Source organism: Charadrius vociferus, unplaced genomic scaffold, assembly GCF_000708025.1.
Source record: "Charadrius vociferus isolate BGI_N301 unplaced genomic scaffold, ASM70802v2 scaffold308, whole genome shotgun sequence".
Classification (NCBI taxonomy): domain Eukaryota; kingdom Metazoa; phylum Chordata; class Aves; order Charadriiformes; family Charadriidae; genus Charadrius; species Charadrius vociferus.
The window spans coordinates 2086952-2105442 of record NW_009649929.1 but is presented as its reverse complement, the minus strand read 5'-3'; the positions used below and the strand labels follow the sequence as shown (position 1 = coordinate 2105442).

General features: G+C 37.6%; 1 protein-coding gene across 1 annotated transcript in view; it reads left to right on the top strand.

Annotated features, from left to right (window-relative positions):
* Positions 1 to 14246, top strand: part of SLC38A6 (solute carrier family 38, member 6) — a 42815-nt gene extending 28569 nt beyond the window's left edge. Inside the window, exons 7-16 of the mRNA XM_009891218.1 lie at positions 496 to 578; positions 1049 to 1107; positions 5858 to 5923; positions 6118 to 6171; positions 7702 to 7781; positions 8482 to 8582; positions 11692 to 11816; positions 12675 to 12819; positions 12941 to 13035; positions 14166 to 14246. Coding sequence (XP_009889520.1) covers positions 496 to 578; positions 1049 to 1107; positions 5858 to 5923; positions 6118 to 6171; positions 7702 to 7781; positions 8482 to 8582; positions 11692 to 11816; positions 12675 to 12819; positions 12941 to 13035; positions 14166 to 14246 — 889 coding nt within the window. The remainder of the gene's footprint in view (positions 1 to 495; positions 579 to 1048; positions 1108 to 5857; positions 5924 to 6117; positions 6172 to 7701; positions 7782 to 8481; positions 8583 to 11691; positions 11817 to 12674; positions 12820 to 12940; positions 13036 to 14165) is intronic.
* The last annotated feature ends 4245 nt before the right edge of the window (positions 14247 to 18491 follow it).

The following is an 18491-nucleotide window of genomic DNA, read 5'->3' as shown; positions in this document are numbered from 1 at the left end:
TATAAACTGGAAGGGAAGTTCAGCAGTAAGTGGGAATTAATGTTGCCGTTTCTTCCAGTTATGTAAATATGCAACTCGGTGTAATCCAATTCAAGATATATGTAGCGTACTATGGAAGTACTTCTATTGGAAATCTGTAGAGTATGAAATACCCTTGCCCTCTGATCATTGCTTTGAATAAAGGCAGGGATGTGCATATTGAGCTGCTGAGAAATAACACATCAGACCCGTGACCCATGCTGACACTTGCCTATGCAACATTGCCTGCAGTGGCTGGTGTGTTATGGGATGGTGCTTTGCTTCCTCGTTATCTGGGAGCTCGATTTTATGGCACAATATAGAAACTAGGGATAGAAATTCATATATATAGCATGTGAGACCGGAAACTATTTTTCTTGTTGTAGTGGTTATTTTGTCTAAGATCACAGTTTAAAGTAGAACATATTTTTCAGGACTCTTGAGCTTTGTATCAATCGTAAATAGATTTTCCAACAGGTCTTGGTACCTCGATGGGAGGCTGCTGCTACTGATTACTTCAGTCTGCATTGTTTTTCCTCTTGCGCTTCTTCCTAAAATTGGTGAGTAATTAAAGGAGAGAAGCGAATATTATTCTACTTTAGTAGCAATTACTATTGAAGACTTTAAAACCGTAATGGGTTATTTATTTATTTTAACTGGCAGGGGGCTGGTGATGGTGGGGATTACTTAAGTTGTTGTAGTGTGTTCTGCCTTCCAGCCCTGCCTAGTTAACCTATTACTTGGGTTGCAGTAGTATTTTGTCTGCAATACTAAAATAAAATCTTTACAGCAGAACATTAAAGAGCTGCATTTACTTACAGCATGCCATTAGTGGTAAGCCAGTTCTAATTCTGCCCTACAAAACTACATAAATGATCTGTGACAGGCAGTTGGAATGTTGTTATTCTGAGTCCTAAGCCCCAGATACCAAGCACTGTAATAGAAAACATGCCTAAAATGTAAAGCTTTAGCTGTACATTAGGATCACTTTCCTTATAAATTCTCTTTTATTTTTACTGTTATTTTACAGGCTTTCTTGGCTACACAAGTAGTTTATCATTTTTCTTTATGGTGTACTTTGCTCTTGTGGTAAGTTAAAAATCTGTGTACAGCTTATCTATTTTTTTTTTCTTATTGTTTGAATGTTTTCGTAAGCCCGTTTTGAAATGAATTGTCTTCCCCTCCCCCTTAACTTTTACATGAAATCTAGTTTTCCTTAAGTTCAGTATGTGCTTGCTTGGACAGATTACTTTTGTTTTGCTGAGGCGTGGAAATGTATATGAACTTTCAAGCATGTGAAAAGATTTAAAATAATTATATTTTGGACTGGTAAATGTAACAATATTTTTGTTTTGCTGACAGTGCAGTGAAGGGAGCTGGCACATATACTTTTGTTTCCCTACCAGTAATGGACTGGAATTCTGTTTTCTTAGCTTCTAATGATTACTTACTGCAACTAGTGCAGAGGAAAATTTAATATACTCCAAATAAATTAAATTTACATGTATAATGGAGTGACAGAGTTCAAAAAAAGGCAAAGAAAACTAGAACTTCATTAAGGCAGTTTACAAGATTCATTAATACGTCAATGACCTTATTCTCCTCTCCCGCTGAAAGGAAAAGTTCTTTTCTCTGAGCCATATGGGGGTTTTTGACCCTGATGTTCACCCTCTCAAGGCCCCTGTGAAGTAGATGTTTCCAAATATCAAAAGTGAGACCTGCTAGGCAGATCTAAGAGGGAAAACGTGCCTTTAAGTTGCACTATTTTTCTTTTTACAGGGAAAAAGTGTGTTAATGCACATGTGTAATACATAGTACAACCAAGCAACTCGCACTCTGTCATCTAGGTATAGAAACAAGAATCTTACTTGGGAGCCTGGTAAAACGTTCCCCCTCTCCCCTGTCATTCTGGCTTGCACTGACTTGCATTTAATACCTGTTTTACAAAAGGATAAACAGAGTTGAAGGCAAGTTGAACAAACATGCCATCCAGGAGACCAAGGCAATCCATTAGGAACTAAACCATGTGATAAAACCGAACTTCAAAGCTGTCAAAACATCTCCCTAGGGTATCCCTGGGGAATTGCAGTGTTTGTAGGACCTTGGGAAGTATTCTTCCTAAGCTGAGCATTGAGGAGCAGCCACAGCCTCTCTGGAGCTAATGGAAATTCATTTGCAATATTTATAAATTACCTTAACTTTTGACCTCTCTCCTAAAATTTATCTTAAAAAGAAAAAAAAAAGGAGAAGAAAAAGCACTAACTAATTCTGAAATAGGCCTTTGGCTGAAGGTAGTTGCAAGAGTTTGAAAACAAGTTCATCTCCTGTATTTCAATGGGAATGCGTATATGTGTCTGAAGAAAGTTGTTGTAATGGGTGGATGCATTCGAAAAAAATTTTGGGCTCAGAAGAGGCAAGTGTGTAAGCAAGACTTGCGTGAAGACATGTCAAGCTGGGATGATTTAAGCTAGCATTTAGTTTTGATTCTCTGTCAAAAAAAGTAGGTAGAAAATATAAACGAAGGAGTACACTACTGGATTTCTTATGAAATGGTTGATTTGTATGCTTACTCTTTGTTAAGTGACAAAGAAGCAGCCACAGTAAATCTAATTGAGGTCACAATTTTTAAAAGCTGTTATGGATATTTAAAGAAAACTAATACTCTTCACAGAATATGTTCTCTGACTTCTTTAGGCACTGAAACTCAAAGGCATTAACTGTGGTTTAGTTCTCATATCTAATGGCTTTGAAGTGGGTGATATGCGCTGTTGAAATGGTGTTTTAGTTTGCACAATGTTAATTTCTGTATAGCAGATATGTTTTAATTCGTTCCAGAAGAAAACTGGGGTAGTCATATGGAAGTAATACAATTATATTTTGCATATACAATAATTCTGTGCATTTTCAAGTGCATACCATCTGTTCAGCTTTTTGCCAGCAAGCCACAGATTTAATACAGCCTGCAGAAAAGATAGGTACAATAGACAGCATATGTCTTGGTCAGTATGGTCTAGTGAGTGCACTGAGCATAAAGTCTAGAGGCTACTCTTTGTTCTCTGTGCTCTGCTGTGGGGCTTTGGCAGGTCGCATATCTCCTCTGTGCTTCTGTCTTTTTCTTTAAAGTTAATATCCTGGTTATAGTCCTTACTTGGAAAAAAGTGAAAGCACTGAGACGAGCTGATCTGGGAGAAGAACAAATATATGTAACTGTTAATTCAAAGCCAGGTTCTGTGAGGTCCTGAGCACTTTTGTCTCTGATTGTTGAATACTTTGCTGACTTGAATCCTAAGTGAAAAGAAATTTTATGTGATCATTAAACTTTTTCTTTTAATTGCCTCTCCTCTTGCTATATTGAGTATTGGTGAAGAGTAAAGGCAGATTTTTCTTGGGTTTTTTTTGTTTGTTTGTTTGTTTTTTTCGGAGACAGCCCTATTGGTAGCTTGTTCAACAAAGGTGTTAATGATTCCTGGTGGTATTTTCCTAAATCTCTTGTTTATGTTCCCAGAACAAAATGTGATGCAGATTGGGAACCTGCCATATGTAATGAATTGATGTTATACACAGAGCCCCTTTTTGCTGAGTGCTGTCAGTACTGCTGGAATAAAGGGATTCCTGTTTTCCCTCCGCAGGATACAAAAAAGCAACATCTCTAAGAATGTTAGAACAGTTTGAGCCTCCAACTTTATTTTTTAGCAATGCTTTTGTTGTGGATTTAAAATACCCTATTTCCACTGCAACCTCTCTTTAGGTTTTATTTTTTTTCACTGAAAACCAAATGTTTGTTATACTCAACAGACAACATTTCTATGAAATAGGTTTAAAGTTCCAGAGGAAGATTGTGCTGTTTGCATGACTGCTCAGCTAACTGGGCTGTGCTGCCAACTTAAAAATCTCTTCCTGTTGCGGGGACCTCATTAGAAATACAGGGTAGGCTGCAATTGAAAACCCAAACAGATTTGAATAATTAAGCAGGTGGGAAATATAATTACGGATTTTAAATGCACTTAGCATGTTTTATTTTGTCTCCTTTTATTTCCATTTCAGTCTGTTCTTAATCTGTATTAATTTCATTTTAGAAAAATGTTCTTCAGCTTTTTAGGTTTGGCTTGTCTTGTCCTCCCTCTGAAATGTTTATATATATATCTTTGCTCTTTAGCTTGCAGGAAACCCTGCCCCCACCACTGCCAGGCACACTTTATTTTCCCCAAAGCTTGCCCTTTAGCTTCACCCCCTGTTTCATTGCTCAGGAAGCCAATTCTAGCCTTAGCCAGAGCTCCCTCAAAGCCTTCTACTTTGGAGCTTTCAAAGTGTCTCCTTTATTTTCCCTATCTGGGTGCTTTTAAATACAGAGATCTCCTTGAAAATATATTTTGCCTTCTTGCTCAGCCTCATAAATGTCTTCAGCTAGCCTGCAAGCTTGGGCTTCCTGGGGAGATGGCACAGCCATGCATCCACGATTGCAGCAGTTGTGTCTCAGCTCGTAGCTTCTCGCTGCTTAGTGTGCAAGAAGGACATGAAGCAGAGGTGACCCATATGACAGAGTCATGCATATGTGTATGTACATGCATATGTACGATACAGGCCCAAGTTACATTTTGGTGTTTGGTCCTTTCCTCCTTCTTCCTTGCTTACTCTTTGGTTGAACTTCTCGATGTGCTACCAGCATGTTCTTGTCCCTTCTTACACCCTTCCTGAGATGAAGTTGCAGTTCACCTTGCACACAGGGAGGCAGTTTGGCCAATCAATAAATGGGTAAGAACAGATCGCCTGGTATAAAGCAGTGCTAGTGTAGTGTCAGAAACACAGTTGGAGGATTTCCATTGATAATCCTTTTTCACAAAGTTTGCAGACTGCTGTTGTGCAAGCTACTACCTAGTTCCATACCTTGAGTTGTTGTGAGTTGTTCTTAGTCACGCAATTTAAGACATGTTATTGCCACAATGGACTCGGCGTGCTGTGTACCCACAGTTTCCTTTCCCCACATTTTGTCCGGAGGTAGCATTTGTTTGTTTCTCCTGGCACTGGTGACAAGAGGGAGCATCTAATCCTTATCCTCTGGGAAAACACCACTTGGCTGCAAGCAAAAAGTAGTTCTCTGAGCCAAGAGAAGTGCTCTCTTCCATGTTATTCTTCTTGCGAATCTGAGTCTTTAATTAAGTTTTTAATTATTTGCTCTAGGCTTCAAAAGAATTATAACCTCTAAAGCCAGACAACTACAATAGGAAATTAATTAGGGTGAGGAGAGCAATGCAACTATCATTTTAAACTAGGCTCCTGAAAAAGGAGGTAACACTTCTTATTTTAATTTCCCTTTGATTTTCGGCCCTGTTCCTTGGCAGTCCCTAAACCAGCGGGGTGTAGCTAAAGCCCCAATGACATTCTGGGACAATAATTGCATTTATTGTTTTTCCTTTGCTTTCTAGTCCAAACCATATGTTTCTGCCTTTTAAGATTAGCCCTAGGCTCTGCTCTATCTCTGTTATAGCTAACACAGCAGCTATTCTGTATGGGAGGCAGTTAGTGTGGAGCACGGAGAGAGTGAATGCGGAGCGCTGGTTGTATTTCAGTTAATGTCAGAGCTCATTTCGGTGCACCACCTCCAGATAGGCACTCCATAAGGCTGCCAGCTGTGCATAGTGAGCAGCTGTATGGAATGGCACTGACAAGTTTTGCTGTCAAATCTCCTTCTTGTGGCCTGTCTACCAGACAAGCCTGTTCATTTACTATGGGCGTAGCTCCCTGCTTTGTATACCAACAGTCTGATATTTTACCTACGTATATGTAAATTTAAAGTGCTTCTTACAGTATCATTCATACATTATATGTGCTCTCTTTGCAGATTATGATAAAGAAATGGTCGATCCCTTGTCCTCTACCTCTAAATAGTGCCATAGAGACTCTGCAGGTAAAGTGCATGCTGTTTCAAAGTTCTTCTAATTTTATTAGTAACTGTAGTGCTTTTTTTACATTAACACTTTCAGAATGACTTGTAATTTAAATTCCTACTTTTCTTAATCATCACAGAAACGAAAAAGTTTCATGTCTGTGGTTTGGGCTTATTCTTTCATTATGCCATTTTTTTGCATGTGTGTCTTACAGGTTTCAAATTCTACTGGGGATTGTAAAGCAAAGCTCTTTCATCTTTCAAAAGAGGTAATCTCTATTAACAATACGCAAACTTAAAGGGGGGAGGGAGTGGTTTTTAAAGAATTGAGGTTTAAACTCTATCCAGGGTAAGCTATTCTTCTGTAAAACTAGTTATAGGCTGCTGAAATATTTCCTATACCTGTTGCCAAGTGTTATCCAGTCTCACTCTTTCTTTTTTATATGAAGGCTGGCTGTCCAAGGCAGCATTTATGAAAACATTTTGCAAATATGACCAAAGTATAAAGTATAACAGATGCAGCGGTGGTCAGCCTTATGGTGCAGTTGGATCAAGCCAATTTAATATGCCCTCAGCTGGAAGTCAGTGCCACTTGGCTGTATGCACACTTTTAGTTCCTTGCGAGGTAGAACAGGTTTCCTGAAACTGCCTGGACCTAACCTTAGTTTTTTCTTACCTGAAGCTAATTCTTCACGCCTAATGCAATCTTGTGCATTTCACTGGATGCCAGCTCTGGTATTTATTAATTAATGTGGCATTTAAATCTTGTCACCACCCATCAAGGCTTGCAGGAGAGGAAGTGTCACATAGAACTCTAGTCTCTGTGGGATGAAGAGGAAGGGAAAAAGGGAAGAATAAATCTGGGATAGGCCTGTAGCATAGTGGAATTTAGGACAGACGCAGTTGGTTGCATTTGTCTGAAAAAACAAAATCCACCCCCACCCTCCCAAGAAAAAGAGGGGGAAAAAAAAACTTGGGCAATGCAAACATGGGACCAATGTTATCTGTAGATCAAAGGAGAAATTTTGCTTTGACCAGAAACATCTACTGTGAGATTTTGGCCTTATGTGCTTTGAAGAATCTTGGGACTCATTTCTACTTCTTTTTCCATTTCAATTTTATCAGTAGAAAGTGACGTATTTTTACCAGTATGGGCCTGATTATGTCAGCACAAAAGTGTTTGTTATAGTTCATCTTATTTCACTTGGCAATTGAAGTAAGCTCTACTAGATGATTCATCTCTTCTATTACAAATTTTTGGAATAATATACCATTAATCGTGTGGTTGCAACTTTAATTGTATAACTGTCTTAAAATTTTAGATGCCAAAGCATGTTATATTTTCTGGATGCTGTATCCAAATTTTTGTGAAGGCGTAATAAGAAAATAGTGAAGTCAGGATGAAGGAACCCGTAAATTGCCAGTAGCTATGGCTATTAGAATTTAGAAAATTTCATGAATGGTACACTGACTCTGGGCCAAATCCTACTCTTTTTATGTAAGTACTTGGCGTCAATATAGGTATAAAATAATCTTTTAGTTGTTGGCTTATAGACTTTCCCTGGTCATGAAATAGTAAGCTATGACCACCACTTGAAGAGATACTAGTTGAAAAGGTCCATTTTTTGTGGAATGATTCAGAGACGCCATTCTGCGTTGTGGAGATTTATCTCAAAACATTAATGTGGAAAGATTGCCACTAACTTCCAATGCTTGAATTGAGTTCTGAATTCATCCAGATATTTTTCCAACCATCTGTAATAACAAACAACTTAGAAGATGTTTCTCTTCTATTTTAGAGTGCTTACGCAATACCAACTATGGCCTTCTCTTTTCTCTGCCATACCTCAGTCTTACCCATCTATTGTGAGCTCCGAAGGTAATGTATGAAAACACATGCAATATTAAAATATAATTATAGTATTTCTGTAATATTTTCCCTAAGTCAATCTTGAAAAATGCCATCAAACAGTGCAAACTAAGTGGCTTTCATCTTTCTGGGAAATGTACAGTTTTAGTCTGTACTGGCTTTTCCTCTCTTACAGGAGAGAAAAGTAGCAAATAATGGTTCCATCATCAATGTCAGTACATTGTCCTGGCCTGGACAATCTGGAGCAAAAAGGTCATTTGCTAAGGTACTTACTAGTTAATTTTTATTGCTGTAACTGAATCTGCATTTGACCACATGTGATTCAGTGGGTTTTTTTTGACCCAGATTCTGTTCCTGTCTCTGAATATATATCATCCTGTATAAATCAGAATTTTGAATTAAAAAATACTCTGGTATGTCTAAATTCTCTACAAGATGGGGACAATGTTAGTTGTCTGCATGAAAAGTGCCCTTTAATTACCAGATTAAAAATACTTTTAAAAATCCTAAACGTTGCTGACAGCACAGACCTCAGCAAATACTCTGTGGCCATAAATTAAGTGGATGCTTTCTTATGAAAGGCAAGATGCAGGTTTGGTTGTTTTTTGTTTTGGTTTGTTTTCTTTTTAATGTAGATTGCATTGTGTTTAATAGTCCACAATACAGATTAAGAAACACTAATTTTCTGGGGTTTCTTTTTGTGTTTTAGTCCATCCAAAAGTAGAATGCAGAATGTAACTGTCACAGGAATTGGTCTGAGTTTCCTAATTTACTTTATGTCTGCTCTGTTTGGGTACCTGACTTTTTATGGTAAGTATATTCTTCAAGTATTGTTTAAAATTAAAGCTAATAATAAATGGTAAATGCATTCTGTCTGGAGTACTTCAGGCTTGTGTGTGCATTCATACACCGGAATCCTCAGAAATCATGTTCCTGTGAAGACTTAATATGCCTAAGAATGCCAAGTATTACAATATCATTGACTTCTCAATGTGTAACATCACTAAACTTTGCAGGGTTTATGTGCTAAAATGCTATACAGACAAGATATTGGTCCCTACACTGTAGTTGATGAGCTGTTGATGTTCTCTAATGCTATGTAATTAGACTGCTGATTGCCACTATATGTTGGACCGCATAATGTTTTCACTTAAAATCTGGGAACGGATTTATCATGGTCTGTGAGAAATTTTGAGATCTGATAATAGTCTGCTTGTCCAACAAGTTTGAAAGGTCTGTTCTAAGGCTCTGTCTTCTGGCAAGATTTATCAGTTCTTAACCCTGTGATAGCCCAACACATTTGATTTGTAGTCTCTGAGTAGCACTGAGGTGGTTGCCTTTTATAAGGAGAATCTGACACACAGCAAGCCAGCCCTAATGTTAGGCAGGTATGAAGGTTTACAGCATGTTTTCCCTGTCCAATACAGCTTGGGTACAAAGCATGTACGGCTTCTTTGTTTTGTTTTTGTATTTTTACAAATTAATTGGAACTAATACTAGCTGTTTCACTAGAAATCTGCTTGAAGTAGACATTTTTTTTTCACGTGAATCATCTAGTTTAGGAAAGCTTTATTTTAAAGGGCTGCGCAAAGTGACTTCTTCATGATACCTTTGGTTCTGTGTAATGTAAAGAGAAACTAGAGGACTATGGAAAAAAAATTGACAACATAAGAAAATTGGAAGGTCTGAATCAGAGAAAGCACCCATCAAGTTTTGTGTCTTGACTTCAGTGGAGGGCAATGACAAAAAACTAGGGAAGGGTTTAAAAATTTAAAACTATAAGCTTTGAGTTGGGCTTCCTAGCACATGCTTCTGGTCTTCAGTAATTAGCGTTGCATGCAGTCCTGAGCCAGAGATCGTATCTGTTTGATACATGAACTGGACCAAGAAATGCACATTTCTTAGAGATGTTGTTGAAGTAGTGCTTGATGAAGTAAATATACCTTTTTATTTACCAAACAGAAGAGTGGGTGGGGTATGATGCCCTACCAAATTCTACAGACATCCTTCATTTTCATTTGCTGTAGAGTTTACATGGCAGTGTGCTTCAGTACCAATTTAATAACTCTGCATTTGGACTTTTGAATACTCTGGGTACAGTTTTTTTAGTTGAGTTTAAACATAGATGACTTCATCTGTCTGGTATTCTTGCATTTCCCAAGTACACAGAAAGATTTCAGAACCCTTATCTATATAGTGGCCTTTTTTTAAGGTTCCATCATAACCTTGGCAGAAATAGGTGGGCGTCTATTTCGTACAGCAATTTTAGTATCCCGTCATGTAACATCGCAGTTTTGTGCCTTTTCTAAGAAGTGTCATATGGCTCTGGGTATCCTGCTGTAAATTTGTGTTATGGTGTGTTTTGCTCACATAACACACATTATCAAATTGAATCGCCTCTACTTGGTGATCTGTCTTCTGGAGTAGTTTCATACAAATGCCGTCACATAAATGCATCACAGTCATCTATGAGGATTCTTCTAATATCTTCTGAAAACTCACCCTTTTTATGAGATGATCATGCTAACCTGTGTTGATTGAAATGAATAAAAATTCTTATAAGGGACAGTAAGGCAGTAAGACAAAGGTGTTCTGATTAGGATTTCCTCTCCTTTCAGGGTGTTTTATATTTCTTGATCATGGGGTTGAGATAGTGTCTGACAAAGCACCAAGAATATTGGCTTTCAGCAGCTAATAATTCCAGATTTCTGGGGAATTTTGCACATTTTTCCCCAAGTATAAGTGTATGTCTGACCATAACTGTCTGAAAATATTCCCTTGACACTCAGAATGCTTTGAAAAATTATATGGGGAGTCCTGAAACCCCTAATAGTGTATAGGCCACTATTACTCTTTCCTGACTGTCTCCCATGTGGTTTGTAGGAAAATATAATTTTGAGTGCCACTCTGAGAGATTCAGCAGGCAGTGTCAGATAAAGATCTGACTCCAGATGAAATCTCAAGAAGAAGAGAAAAAAAAACCCAAAACAACAACAACAAAAAAAAGAAAACCGGTAGTAGTCCTAGAAACCGTCCCGGTTCCTGTTACCTTCACTGTCATGATTTCTTTGGGACAAGACCCTGTCTTGACCGTAGTCTTTTAGTCAGTTTCACTGGGAACACTTCTGGTTTTCTGCAAGCCTGTTTTTTTTTTTTAGTACCTCCTAGACTCAAGAGCATAAAACACTGGAACCAACAGTGTATGTCTGTAAGAGATTCCCCTCCCCCCCCCCCCCCTTGCAAGCTTCTTCTCCTTTTTTCACTATTTGGTTGTCTTGTTAACTTATTTCTCTAATTAACTTATTTCTTTAAATAAAGAGAGTCTGTTCCCTGTTCCTAAAACACCAGTCCGAGAAAATGTAAAACCTTTTGTTTTAAATTGAAAACAAAAAAAGACTTCCCTCGTTGAAATGAGACGTGCTTCATATTTCTGTGGTTCACACGGTTTATTCTGTTTTCTGTGAGTTTGAAACTTCATACAGCGACTGGACTTTGGTGGAAATTTTGGTCCGTTCTGAAGTCCAAAAAAGCAGAGAGTCAAGGTATGCCAGTAAAAAAAAAAGTCACGGCAGCAGACCTCTTTCAGGGCTCTGACTTTTGCTGTTAACTTAGTGAAAATGTTCACCTTAAAAGGGCAAAAGTCAAAGGTGAAGGACTCATCACTGATTCGTCACTTTTTGCCCCACTTCTGCCTTGAATAGTGTCTCTACAGAGACTTGCCTCCTGAAGTTTTTTCAATTTTCTTGAGATTATGTATCCTATTGTATCAGTAGTGCCAAAGTGACCTGTATCTGCAACCCCCCTCCATTCTGCATTAGACACAAGAAAATTGATCAATTTGAATGTAAGCTTAGTATGCGTTGCTAATTATCTTGGTTCTCAACTGATTAACAAAGCAATTAATTTTTCTGGTTTTCAGACAAAGTGGACTCTGAATTGCTACAAGGCTACAGCAGGTACCTGCCACATGATACTGTCATCATGACTGTTAAAGTAGCCATACTGTTTGCTGTGCTTTTGACAGTCCCTCTAATCCATTTCCCAGTAAGTACTCCTAAGCGTTTTGAAGCTGGCATAAGCATTGGTAACGCTAATGCTTTGCAGACTGCAATATTTGAGTCACATCTCGTCTTGTGTATCTTATTCACTTGTCAAGTGATTGATCAAAGACCACATATTTGCATATGTTCCATGAGAGCTCCAAAATAACAACTAACCACTAAGCTAATTTGTGCTCTTGAGACAGATTTCAGATTAAAACTAGCCCACAGCATTGTTTTTAATTTAGAGTATTCAGAACTTCTAAAGTTTATTTAGTTTGATTCTTTTTTTCCCCTCTTAAATTGAGTTTTGCTGACTTGGTTTTTCCTTTCTACATGCACGCACCCACACACAAGCACACTTATACTTGAAAGCTCAATTTAATTGTAAATTAAAAACACATATTGACCTATTTCATCTAAAGCCCTACTTTAGTTTATCAGTACTATGGTAGCAGTGAAAATTCATTTAGCTAGGACCCCAAAAAATTGCTTATGCAAAACTGTCTATGTAGAAGTAGTGTATAGATTACATATCAGTTGACAACATGCTGACATTTGCTACCAAGCATGCTCAAAGACACAAAGCATTATCCCCCAGATCTTCTTTTGTCCCTGCAAAGAAGGAGTACTTCCTTAAGACTAACGGCAACGTGATAGATAGTGCTTTAATACTAAACTAAACTCTGTGTTACAGAAAGACAAAATATTTAGCTATTACTAAATTTTTTGCTTTTTGATCTTTAAAATGTTCTTTCACATCTGGAATGATGTAATTCTTAAATTTATGAAATTGAGGTAAGGTAAAATATAGGTATTTGTATGTATTTACCCATGCAATGTTTCTCTTCATATTATGTAGGCAAGGAAAGCTGTATTGATGGTATTTTGCTCTCATCTTCCTGCGTCGTGGATTTGCCATATCGTTGTCACTTTAACACTGAATACAATCGTTGTTCTGTTTGCAATGTACGTGCCAGACATTAAAAATGTATTTGGAGTAGTTGGTAAGTTTGTTTTCGTTGTTGGGGTTTTTTTTAAAACTTTTCTTCAAAAAAATCAGTATTACGATAAACTAATATACTTCAATCTTGCACTAAGTAAAATCTTACTTTCTGTTTTTTAAAGGTTCAACTACATCAACATGTTTGCTTTTTGTATATCCTGGACTATTTTATCTTAAACTTAGCAGAGAGGACTTTTTATCACCACAGAAACTTGGGGTATGCTTTTTATTCATATGTGCTAATTATATTTAAACAGCCCCATTTTAGATGCATCTTAATACACTGTAGAGCACATAACCCAAGGGGCAAAGTTCCTGTTTTCATTGCAGTCCACAAAAACTGTGAGCATTTTCTTTTATCCTTCATGATAGATCTAGTCATCTTCACAACAGATTTTTGAGTAGCAGTATGTCCGCATGCCGGACTATTGATCTGAATACATGCTTTTCCCTATAGTTTTCAGATGTTGACTTTTAATCCAATTTCTCCTCAGTTTTTATGCATCACTCTGATGTTGTCTGGGGAGCTGGAACAAAGCCAAACTGCATTTAAGTGAAACAGTGTTTATGCTTGTTTTCTATGTCAGCCTTCTCAAAACCAACTTTTTTTTCCCTTTCTTTTTTTTTTTTTTTTCCTCCTCTTCATGGTTTCTCTTTTAGTGTAGTAGGTTAAGTTCTAGTTGGAATTTGTGCAGCAGCCTGCATTTTGCACTGTAACTTGTCTTCATTTTAACCACTGCTCAGCAGAGCAACTCCATGACAGTAGCTAAAATGCTGACAACTGTTTATACATAGTCCTTCTGCCATTCTTATGATTCATAGGGCTGCTCTTGTATTGACAAAATAGGGAATCGGAAAGGAAATTGAATAATGATGCTCTCTGCCCATTTAAAATCATGACTAGTTCCAACAGATGTGGGGCTTTGTTATAAATCAGCAATCTACTGTCACTTGAACTGTGGTTTTATTATAATCTGGTTCAAAAATGTAAAGAGTCCATTGTAACTTGCATTATATTTTGAGTAAAATACAAACTCAGTTTCTTAATTCGTTCAGAGTTGTAAAGGGCAATTTTTTTTTTTTTTTTTGCAGATGGATAGTGTGATCAAGCAAACCAGACTGCTCTGAGAGTTCCCAATTAAAATATCCCAGAGCAGGCTTAGTTTAGTTTCCCTCTAAGCAGATACGTTGTGTTTGAAGACTGAGTAATTTGAAACATTAAAGATTATTTTAAAAGACACTATTTAGACCTGTTCTTAAAGGGTTTTTTGTTATTAGTTACAAGCCTTGGAAATGTAAAATCCTTCCTTCGGTAAAACATTAATTTTTGCTTTTCTTTCTTCACAGGCATGTGCATTGGTTATTTTTGGCATTTGTGTTGGCCTTCTCAGTTTAGTTCTAATAATTTTCAATTGGATTAATCAATAACAGCCTGTTGTCATTGTCTGAACTGAGCTTCAGAAGGACAGCAAGAACCAGAGACATGTCAAAACTGCTGAAATGAATGCTGGACATCCTAAAGGAAACACTGACCAAAGCTGTCTATGGAAGAAATAACGCTCTATTTTAACTGCATTAGTGATGTTCCTTGAGTCACTCTTTTCAGTTACTGGACAATTAGTCTTTGCCATTCTAAAATATTAGTTTTTAATGAGGTAATTATGATGGGTAAAAAGACCTCTTGAGAATTTTGCAATGCAAAAATGGTTTAGTGCACATGGTGAACAAAAGCAGAACCTTGAAATAACTTCTGTTTTAAAGACAATGAGATGGGTAGATGTTACATCAATCATGATGTGCATATCATGATGCGTGCATTTAGGATAACACATACGTTATCCTAAGCTGTGGAAGACTTCTATTGCTTGAATAATTTCCAATTTCAGCCAGTTCGTATTAAGAACTTCCTGATTCCAAATGTTTACCCTAATACATCCTAACATGGATCCAGAAGCCAACTGCCTTAGCCCAGTTTAATGGGCACATCATGATAATATTTGTTAATTGTTTCTTTAAATACCGTTTTTATACCTCAGTGTACTTGAATCATGCTGAAGTGATTTTTAAAGTAGAAGGCTTTGCCCAACTAGCATAATAGTGTTTTAGTAGCATGGGGAAGTATTTCCATTTTGCAGTTAATAAGAGACATTTTTTAATTAATATCTGCTTTTGAATATTATTCAGTGTACCTCAGTATTCCTTGCAGTGAAAGAATTTTTTTCTTTTTCTGTCTTCTTCCCATTTTTACAATTGTTTCGTATTTGAAATAGAGTGTTTCTATATTTTATGTACTGTTGTGTGTCAGAGGAGGTTTGGGGTTGAAAGGTGAAATTCTGCCTCTGCTGAAGACAAAGGAAACTTTATGATTACGGAACCCTGATTTTATCTTAGATTTCTAAACTTCCATGTACCTTTTCATAATTCCCTTTCCTTTTGACTAAATGAAATGCTAAGGCAATTTTCAACACCAACTGGGCTCTGCTAAATATGGTATCGAGTGCCCACCACAAAAGTTCATCATATTAGTAGAATGAAGGCAGTGGATGATATCATGGTAAGGTTTTTAAAATTTGTTTCTATCAGATGCAATCTGATGTCTTTAAAAAAGCCTAATTTCTTCAGAGACTCTATGCCCTAATGAAGCTAAGCCTCCACCGAAGTGGCTTGTGTAAAGTTAAGAAATTAGACCTCAGCCTCAAATGGCAAGACTTAGAGATTGGGAAAGTTCTTCATTATTTCCAGATGCATATTTCTTTTAATTTAACTTAGCACTTTTACATCTGAGAAGTGGAATAAGACACAAGTGAAACATAGCAAAGTAATGAAATCAGCTAGTAAGTGACATTTAAATACATTTTTCTGTTCATAAAGTGCACAGTTAGCAAATCACTTTACCATTGCTAGAAAGTCCTGCTGAGACAGTTCTGTTAATATGTTGACCTATGTTTTATCAGTTGAGATAGGGGAGATGCCCCAGAGCCCGGCATTTCTAACTTCTTAGCATTGGGTCTGTGCTATTAACCTTTTTAATTATGTCACTTAGCATTTGGAAAACGCTGATGTACCAACTTTAACATAACCCTGATTGAATGTACTTGGTCCTTACCTGTTTAAGAGGGAGGAATAGAAAATAGTAGAGTTGGAATCACCACCTGTATTCCTGCGCTGACAAACTAGAATTTCGGATGCCAACAGATCACTTGGCTCTCTCAGGATCCGTAAGATAGTTTTCATTTTTTATAGATGGTGTGAAGGCGTGGTGCAGCTTGGTACTGCCTCAGGTATCCGTTTTGCCTGGGGAATATTCTTCTACTTATGAGTTGAATATAGAAATAGATGTGTGTGGTGATGCCTGGGAACTAACTCAGAATTTTTGGTAGGATCCTCACTCTGCAGGAGTTGGTACGCTATTTTATGGAAAAGACTGCAGTTATTTTTATCCTGAAGTTTCTAGCAGAGGTTTTGTGACACAAGGTGAGCCGTTTAGTAGTTTGTCAGTACCAGAAACAGCATGTCCACTCCTGGCCAGAAGTTCACAACTACTTCTGTGGCACTGGCAGCGGCTCCTGGTCAGCATGTTTAATTAGCAGAAAACCACTATGACCGGGAGATGTGACATGCTATCTGCCAAAAAAATGAACTGAGTGAGCTCACCTAGGGGACAAGAAAAGTGAGGGGGTGGTGGGAGTGGGACTGCCTTTTTGAGCAGCAGCAGCCATTAGATTGCATATTTTTCTCATAAAAACTCACACTTTGCTCAGCAGTTTTGCTTCAGCAGGTGAAAGTGTGTGTGTGCACATAGGGGATATCTCCAACTTGAGAGGTCTCTGGCCTCCTTTGACCAAGGGATTGATCAGACTTTCTCAGCCTTGTATGAGCGTTAATGGTGGAGGCTCCCCATCTTGCCTTTGTTCTTGCAGTTCTCCCAGCTTGTTTAGCTCGATAACCAGATGTAGCCACCTTCCTGCCTGTGGCTGCCCTCCAACAGCCATGTTTCACGGGTTTCCTTATACTATAGGGGTTCAGCCACTCCAGGTGTATCTCTGGCAGTAGTGTAAAAAGCTAAATATTTACCTTATAAAAGTGTACCTTGAGAAAGCAATGACAGCTGTACATCAGGAAATAATTTTCATATCTGACTGAAGCAAAACTTGTTAGGAAAACTGGAGACTTTACATTCATGTGAATGAACTAGACATTTTTTTCAGATACTAGAATTTAGGAGGAATATTTATGAGAAATTTTATGGAAATTGTTTCTCATTTATCATACACTCTTGTAGCATAATATTGAGTAATACTTGTAATCACTGCAGTCACTTTATTTTAAACTCTAACCAGTAAGACTTAACACTGAAGACTTAGATTATCTGTGAAGGTGTGGAAAGTTGGCAAAGATTTGCTAAGCTTTTGCTCTTTCCTCTTTCCCCTGAAAAAGCTGAGTCTCGCTGTGCACTGTAAAGGTCTGCTTGTACACAGGCAGTTGGGATTGTGTGCGTAATCTTAAAAAATGTGACTGAGAAAATACCTGAAAGACAGTGTTAATTTTACAGTTGATTCCTGTAATGCTATGGAAATCACAACATTATTGTTTTTAATCCTTGAGTATTATCCTAACTAGCCTGGCTATTAACTAACCATCCTAATAGGTAGACTGTGGAATGATGAATACCAGTGTATGAAGTTAATACTTGGTGAGGATGAATGGAAGCAATTCACACCTCTGCTGGAGCTCTATTATTACATTTTGGCTGTGGCGCAGAAAGGATTGCAGCACGGGGGGTCACAGAATGTGTGTTATCTTTCATCTGAAAAAGAGAAATACTGCTACTTTTGAGTTTCTATGATACATAATTTAAAATATGAAAGAGGGAGAGGGGCATAAAGAGAAAGAACTTCTATTTCTAAATTTAGAAAAAGGTATGAGTGTTTTCCACAATGAAAAAACAGAGTAAGGACACTATTTTTATCCTTCGCGTGTCCCAGAGTCTGTTCTGTTTGTTGCGTCTGTGTAAAGGTTTTACAACAATTGTGCGCTAGCATGAATTTTTTGAGCAAAGCAGGCCTCCAGTCAGGAACTCCCTGCTCACTCACATGTGCTAAATACGTTTTTTCATTATTATTGTGTACAGATATTTTTTTTTTTTTCCCTGAATTTCCAGATTTACAAATTTCAGTGATTCTGCTTTATTACCTGTAGTTAGCATTTTCCAGCCTTCTCTTCTGAGGACTTGACAGGAATGGATGAAGGGGGCTACAGCATTTCTGAACTCGCTTGGAAGGGTTCCCTTTCCCCAGCTGAACAAGAACAATGTGTAAGAGATGAAAATTAATTGGTAGCCTTTTTGTTTTCTCTAATTCTCCCATTTCCATGCCTTGTCTGTTTGAAGGCTGCTCAGATTTCAGACGGACTGTGGTAAGCTGGGTGTGGAGAATGTCTCTTGTAAACAGCATTGTAGGAATGAGTACTGCAAAACAAAAGCGCTCCTAACCTGCCCTTGTGGTATGGCGAATGCTCACGTTTTATTCCCACGTTCCTAGGCAGTTTGTATCTTGATATATTGATTTTCATACCAATAAGTTCATTTAAAATTTTTGTCTCATTGTATATGTGAAAATTGAGACACTGTGAAACTATCCTGTCCTCTCTCTGTCCCTCCTTTCACCTTCTCCT